The sequence below is a fragment of the Scardinius erythrophthalmus genome (genome assembly GCF_964197995.2).
Source record: "Scardinius erythrophthalmus genome assembly, chromosome: 1".
NCBI classification, from domain to species: Eukaryota; Metazoa; Chordata; class Actinopteri; order Cypriniformes; family Leuciscidae; genus Scardinius; species Scardinius erythrophthalmus.
This window is the reverse complement of record NC_138221.1, coordinates 37,775,709-37,783,831: the sequence shown is the minus strand read 5'-3', so window position 1 is coordinate 37,783,831 and position 8,123 is coordinate 37,775,709. Positions and strand designations below refer to the sequence as shown.

At 40.6% G+C, this 8,123-nt stretch overlaps 1 protein-coding gene across 1 annotated transcript; it reads right to left on the bottom strand.

Moving 5' to 3' along the window:
* Positions 1-1,980: 1,980 nt before the first annotated feature.
* elfn1a (extracellular leucine-rich repeat and fibronectin type III domain containing 1a) lies at positions 1,981-4,374 on the bottom strand (the record flags this gene model as incomplete). Its single annotated transcript, XM_081368278.1, has 1 exon — positions 1,981-4,374. The coding sequence occupies one exon, from the start codon at positions 4,372-4,374 to the stop codon at positions 1,981-1,983; it is 2,394 nt and encodes a 797-aa protein (XP_081224404.1).
* Between the last annotated feature and the right edge of the window lie 3,749 nt (positions 4,375-8,123).

Here is an 8,123-nt window from a genome sequence, read left to right as displayed (position 1 = left end):
TTATTTATTTACTTATTTGTGTGTGTGTGTGTTGAGTTTGCAAAGAAGGGGGGATACAGAGGACTCCAAAGAAAATTTATCATGAGGATCTTGACAGTATGGGTGCCCCCTTTCCTTTATTTCACAGTACTTTGTCTGAAAGCAGGTAACATATTTTTTAAGAAATACAAAATAACACTCATTGTGCTCTTGTTTGTATATGATGCTCTCCGTTCACAGATTTTCCAACATTTTTAAATTGAATGAGATACAGGAGTGCTACACTATGCAATATAAAAACATGTAAGTTACTTGCTAGATTACCTATAAACCTGACAGCTCTCAAAATCTACTGAAATGTATTGTTTTTTAAAAAAAAATTACAACAGATGAAGACTTTTCAAAAAACATCAACACTTAAAGAAAAAAAAAAATACAGTTATACAGATAGTTCCAGAAGTTTAAGGCGGTTGAAATAAAAAAAGAAATTGGACAACCCAGTTACTTCCTGTACTTCTCTAAATAGCTGATGTTCAACTCCAGTGGCAACAGTTCAGCTGGGTAATTTAGTCTTTCTCACATGCCTCACCTTCCGGATCAGCGCTGATCATCACAAGGTCCGTGCAGTGGCATTCGACATTTACAAAAGCATTTTTACCCGCCAAACAGTAAGAAAGCCTAAAACAAAACCTAACTTTTTTTTTTTCTGATTGATTAAATATTTTTGACAGAAATGACAAATGCATGAAACTGAAAAGAAGTATGAATATCAAAACACGGCATACAGCATGAAAAATGGGGATTATGTGGTTGTAAAAAATTACAAAGAAATTACAGCTGAAAAGGCTGCTTAATGTATGTAATACATTCATCCATAGGGCTGTTGGCTCGAGACTGGTGGAAACATCTGCAGAAAAATGTGTGATGAGCTGCCACCCAAGCACTTTGGTTCACGATCAGATAACCCCTCACTACTATTAGGCATCGTAAGGTAAAAAGCAGAAGTGCATGTTTTGTGGAGCGATTCACTGGTAAACAAACAAAACATAACTACTGAATGTGTATCAAAATGTTCTACTTCTCCAATGCTTTTCATTTTCTTCCACTTTGACACTGCAGTCTTGAATGCAGATGTTTCCTCTACACCATCCCAACCAAACGGATTTACATTGTGGTTATGATACACAAATATAACATAAAATAAGCCTTTGTGTAATATTGTGCGGTCTGATCAGTGGCATGGATTAGAAAGAAAATTGGCAAAGCAGAGCAGGGCAGCGTAAACTGTGGCCTAAAGGAAAATATGCCATTTCATTGACCAGTGCAATGTTTATCCATCAGGACGGTAAACATTCATTTAAAGACAGATAATATCACTGGAGCTAACTCCGAAATCCATGGTCTAAACCTGAATCATACACATCATAGTTTTTTTTTTTTTTTTTTTTTTTTTTTTTAACAGCAAACGTTGCAAATATAGAAACAGTATCTGTACATAGTTCAATTGTATTTAGAACAAACTCAAATATTGGGAGAAAAAAAGGTCCATAAATTACAGTGGTCCTGCAGAAGAAATACTAAGATTTCAGAAGATGTCTGTCACTGTTGGGTTCTTTTAGTCTCACAGTACACAACAGCAAATCCACTGTCACAGGACTTGGCCATGCGGTAATCAAATACTAAAAATCTATTTCAACATATATATATATATATATATATATATATATATATATATATATATATATATATATATATATATATATATATATATATATATATAATTTTTTTTTAATATATATATATTTGCAATATATTCTCCTCTTGTTGCTTTAAGTAACATCTTTTAATTTTGGTACACAAACCTCTTTCCCTAAGTTGAAATTCACAGAAGTGTAATATTTATCCGTTAGAATGTGATTTCACAAGATTAAGGATTCATTCTGGTCCTGTTCTTTGTGGTCCATCGGAAATGGAAAAGACACAGACAAACACTTGAGTAGATTAAGATTTATGTTGGGCCGACACTCCCTTCCAGTAATCTAGAATGTCATGCAGGTCTTCATCCTTAGCAAACTGCACTTTTTTCCTCAGAGCGTGGCCCGCAGCCATGTACTCGTCATCTTTGTGTCGCTTGCGATGGAGTTTAAAGCGCTCCCAGATGCTGTGCGATGGTTTGCAGTAGTACTCGGGACTAGATGAGTAACTGAGGTTGTGGTACTGGGGAGAGAGCTGTGAGTAAGCCAAGTCTCTGGCCCGAGGCCGCGTAAGGGGCTCCAAGATGGAGGTTTTCCGGCTGTCCGGTCCTTCCAGCTCCTCAATTTGGTGGGAGTCTGGGTAGGAGTGCCGATGCTCGCTATACTGACGGATCTTCTCCGCCTCTGCCCTTAGTATTGCAGCTGCGGGTGTGATGGTCAGGATAGTCTCCCCTGTGGGTGAAGTCTTCTCTATGTACTTCGACTCTGACTTGTACGAGGCCTCTGAACGGTAAGGCCTCGGGCTCCGCATCGGACCACCAGTGGCTGTACTCGGACGCTTTGGAGAAGCATCTGATCCGTGATGTCTTTGTAAAGAGTGGTGGTAGCTGTCCTTGTAGACAGGTGACAGGAAGCCAGACTTGCTCTGAGGCTGCTCTGAGATCAGTACCAACTGAGGTTCAGCTGTTGACACAGCACCAGATTTCACCCCTTGGAAGGAGGTTGACTCTGATTTGAGAGCATCTATGCAATTGTTAATAATCTGGTTGACCTTGTCCACCTCCTTCGCGATTGTTGAGATTTCGGCAACCGAGCCTTGGCTGTTGCCAGGCATGGACATCTCACATTCCCTTCGATCTTGGTGCTCCCCTGTTCTCACTTCCATGTAATTCCCTTTGGCCATTTTCGGAGTTTCGCTGATGTCTTGTAGTTTGTATTGCTCCATTTCACTGCCGGAGGGTAGATAGGGCATGCGGGTCATGCTTTCGCCAGCCATCATTTGCTTTTGAGACATCCTGGATATTGTTCCGCCCTCCAGTTCACCACCGTATTTAAGCTCAATTATATTCTTCTTTAAACTACCTGCCTTTTTGTGCTTTTCATCCTGTTGTCTCTTTTTTCGCAGGCAATAATACACAATCCCTAAAACAATTACCATACTGAAAAGACATCCTAAGATAGTCATTATGTAGTGAGTGGCTGTTGCATTAATAGGTACTCGCTCTTTTCCATTCCTAAGCCCAGTGGACAGTGTCAGACAAGTATGATTGAAACGCAACGAGTTTCTTATGGAAGCCACACAGTAGGTATAATCAGTGTGGGGTTTCAGGTTTTTCAGTTCAATGTCCTCCTTCTGCCGCTTCAGATTCTGTATGTCAGTGAAGAAGCTGTTGTTGTACAGGACAAGGATGTACATCTTCTTGTAGGGGTAAGGGATCTGAACAGTGATTACTGCGTTCGTGTGAGACACTTGCTTGAGTTTCATGACTGGTTTCACATCCAAGTCTATGTAAGTGGGACTGATGCTGATTTCCTCCGGCTCGGTCCCTGAGGGACAGTCTTCTAGCCCACACGGTGTTGAGTCCGGAGGGAAAGTAGTGGTCTCGGGAGGCACAGGGATGTACGGAGTCACGTAGTCCTCCGTGCACACAGTGGACAGTATATGCAGAGCATTCCGGTATGTGGGATTGTTCGGATTCTGGCTTAGTAGACTGTAGCCCGAGACTCCTACAGGAGAATCGCACACCATCCGTTCACTTGTCCTGTTGGGAAAGCCAGAGAGCCACTTAACAAACCCCAAGAGCTCACAGGAGCAGTTGAAAGGGTTGGTGTAGAGTTCACAGGTGGTCAGCTTAGTCAGGCTGTTAAAGGTGGACCCATCTAGCACCTGGATGCGGTTCATGGAAAGGTCAATGTTTTCTAAGTTTGGGCACTCCCAAAAGGCATTGGGTGTTACAGTCTCAATCAGGTTGGCCTGGAGGTAGAGGTACTGCAGCTTGCCCAAACCCCTGAGAATCCCTTCAGTCAAGTTACGCAACTTATTGAAGCCCAACTGGAGAACCTGCAAATTGAACTGGGCTGAAAAAGCCCCATCCTCAATGTAATTAATCTCATTCTTGGTCAGATTCAGGTATGTGAGGTTGGTAAAGCGGCTAAGGGCAGAGTAGTGGATGCTCTTGATCTTGTTCTCATTCAACCGAAGGTCCACTATGGTGCTGTTGATATGCTGAGGGATGGCCTCATAGGGTGGCTGGTTTTGGCTGCAAATGGCCAGCCATACAAAGCCCTTTTCGCCCTCTATGAGCCAGCAATCCCCCCTCACACCACCTATGTGAGTCAGAAAGATTATGGCCACAGACCAGAAGAAGGCACTCTTCACCATGCCTCCATTACAAGCTCCTGATGCCCTCCTGGAAGCCATGAGCGATGCCAGTTGGTAGCAGCTTGGGGTAACACTTGAGTTTGAACTAGGCTGGATGGAGCCTCACAGTATTTGAGCAGGGTAATAAACCCTTTCCCTTTAGCCAAGGGACAAAAATGTTCAGTCTCTGGTCCAGAGAATTATTTCACATGAGTTGGGTGTTTCTGCAATGATATATCAGCCACTTATTAAACCCACTGACCATAGCTTATTCATTTACAGGTTAAGTCTCCAATGGAAAAGTCTTCACACTAGTGGAGTGCTAGAGCTGGGTCTTAATGTTTCACCAATTCAAAATGGCCTGTGCTTATTTCCCCAGGGTAGAGTATTGTTGATGGCTTTCATCCTCTTGTCTTTTCTTCTCTTCCACCATTTTAGTCTCATTTATGGGCCCAGAGGTACACCCTGGATAAGAAAAAGAAAAGAAAAAGAAAGCATTGACTGACGCTCACAAAGTCTTTAAATTAGAAAAGCAATATTCGAAATACAGTTCAACATGGGGCAGCAGTGAAGACGTTTCATACTATACAAGAGTGTGCAACCTAATACAGCTCAAAGGAATAATTCAAATCATCCCATTGTATTTATTTCCCTAACGCCTCACTTATATGTCCGTGGACCTATGGCAGATAAATTAACTTTGCTAGTTGACCATCAATTTATTTTGCACACAATTTTCCTTCCCTTCAGTTCCTGTGACATACTGCTATTATTGGCCAATTTCCACCTGACAGATAAAAGAAAACAAAAGTGTTCCTGTTCTCCCTCCATTAACTCTGAAACCATCAAAATGTGCAGAACCAATATTTGGGGGATGAAACAAATCCATTTCACTTTGTCCTTTAAAGTGTTCAAGTGAAAACAACCAGTCGCTCTTGAGGCCAGTTTTTCAAAAATTCAAATGCATCCATAGAGCTTTTGAAGAATTGCATGTAATGTTAAAAAATGTACTAGATTTGGGCAAAAATACACATAATCAATTACTAAATAATTTCATCATATATAAAAAAAAAAAATAAATAAAAAAAAAACACTGTGGATGAGAGAAATTCTGTATTTCACAAGCTGCTTTGCCTCTAAAGTTTTCTCAACCTTTTTCTTGATACTCATTTATTTTTTAAATGAAATACCCAGCTATGGAGACAGAAGGAAATCACATGGGAATAGTATTTCTTTGAAAGACACTGCCCTCACAGAGAGAAGGTACGTTCCCTGGGTGGCAGAGACAAGAGGGAGCTTCAGTTCACAGTCATGCCTGGCAGTCTTTGAAACTACATTGAGACAGCTGTAAGCAATGTTGGCTGTATCGCAAATCATTTTGTGAGTTAAGAGAGGATGGGAACGGGTTTGAAAGTAAAGGCTTTTCTTTCCGCTGCACTCCTTCTCCTAACACTCCTAAAACACCTACACACTCCTGTGTGTATTTGCATTTACTGCTACATTAAAGGAGCAATATATTGTCCTGTAACTAATGACCACTTTGTCCCCTATCACAGCAATGTCAAGTAATGTGCATGCTACCTACATTATCCATATAATATGGATAAAACTATGTGTTAAAAAAAGAACACAACAATGGCAGCACAAAATGAAAGTCATTCATTATTGCACTCTGAATCCTTAAAGCTGGCGGAAGCTCCTAAAACCACTTCGCTATATGGAGGAATTATGAGTAAAGACTTGCAAAATATTGAGTTCTTTACAGTGATTTCAACTGCACTAAAAACGCATTCTAATTGCGCTGTCTGATTGGCCCGCCGTAAGCCGTAACTTCAGCAGCTTTTTGCCCTGTGGAAGCCACAATGACGGGAAGAGAGGGAGCACACTGATTTTACACAAGCCATATATTAGTGAATTATGCAAGAAGGGCATGCTTTCACTGAAGAGGAAAGAAACATACTGTGTAGATGGACACGGTTCATAAAACTCCCTATGGAAGGCAGTGGATCAAAGCTGGGATTTCACTGGACTTTGCCTGGGTTCCTCCTAATTTATGTGTTAGATTGTCTATGAGTTAAGATGACGCGCTGGTGTGAACCGCAAATTACATGTCATGCATCTGATGAAATCTATTTTAATCAGTGTCTCAACTAAGCATTTAGAGAGATCCAAAGGTCTGAGAACACATTGAAAATATGGGTTTTAGGATTTAAGAAACAAAAGTTTTATTTGTGTGTGTGTGTGTGTGTGTGTGTGTGTGTGTGTGCGTACGTGTTTCACAAAGAAAAAGACTGCATGTGGTTATTTATAGAAATATGCATTTACACATGACAAATACACCTGCATTTTCCCTTTGAGACTTGCAAGATTCTCTGTCTGCCACTGAACAAATTACATTCATGACAAACAAAGTAACACTGAAGTTATTTGTTTTTGAGAAATACTTCCAGTTTCATCAGACTGAGAGAGATCATTTTCATAATCTGCAAACAAATACAAATGTAACTTTCAAACATGAATTTACCTGTTCATAAATTCCAGAATAATAATTTTCATACCATCATAGAAATTTAAATGTAAAACTTTCAGTCACTTAATAAATATAACTTGCAGTCACTAAAATATATTGCTGTAAGTAATTTTAATTCAATTTCTTTTGTTTTATTTTATTGATAGTTAGCCCTAATTTTAATTTAGCAATGTCCGTGAACCGAAGCAAACATAATCATATCCCATTTCTTTTAACAACCTTTTTCCTGCCACTAAACTGCCACAACGCAATCAAATACTCCTCGTGTGGTTTTAAATTCAAAATTCTAGAATATGTCGGTGAGAAATTTCACGCAACCCCATTACAAAGAGATTTTTGGATATATTTTCATGGTGTTCACACTCTTAGATTTGTGAAAGGCAACCAGGCCTTTGTAAAATAGTATATTAACATTCGGGGAGGGTGATGTAATTGGAAAGTTTCAAAAAGCCGTCCCCCAGAGAGCTCCTATTATTTCCTGAAGCTCAGCGCTTCTGCTCTGAGGTGTGTGTGTGTCCACGAGTACCACGGCACGCACCCACCTTGCCTGCTCACGACCCATATTTTTCTCTGCCGACTGTTAGGACAGTGACAGGACAGGCAGGCGATGGGCTGATAGACAGCTTCATCATGCCACACTGCTTTCTGGATGGTTTAATCCTCAGGCCGTGCCGCTGCCTGCTTTCAGCTGCCCTGTGCAAACAGATATCCTGCTGTCCAGAATGGCAGCTGCTGACACGAGATCCCCCAGTGTCACGGACAGGTGCAGAGGCAGGAACCTTAGCAGGTGGATATATTGGTGGATGGAGATCAGAATGACAGCTCATGGTAATGGTGGCCACAGCACCAATCGACTAGATCCATCAATGACACTTGAAGGTCAGAGGTCATCTTCTTAGTCAGCTGACCTTTCTCTGTTTGATTTGTCTTTTTTTCAGACCTGCAAGCTGTTGTCTACATTAATGAAGTCAGACATTAAAATGACTAGCAACAGGACAAGGCAGATGTGCACCGACTAACTTTTAGCATAGGATGCATTGTTCTGTAATTTGAAAACATTGCACAAGGGTTTTCTTTTATTCTCCAAATAAACCTTTGTCCCTGGTTTCCTGTGTAGCACCTATGGTGTTTGTTTTGGTGTGTCAGACTCAAATCTGTTTAGGTAATTGTAGTCTGATAAGCACAAAAACATGAAATCAGAAAATTCGCCACATGATTTTATACAAACATTCAGTGTCACATGATCCTTCAGAAATCTTTGCAATTATGCTGATTTGGT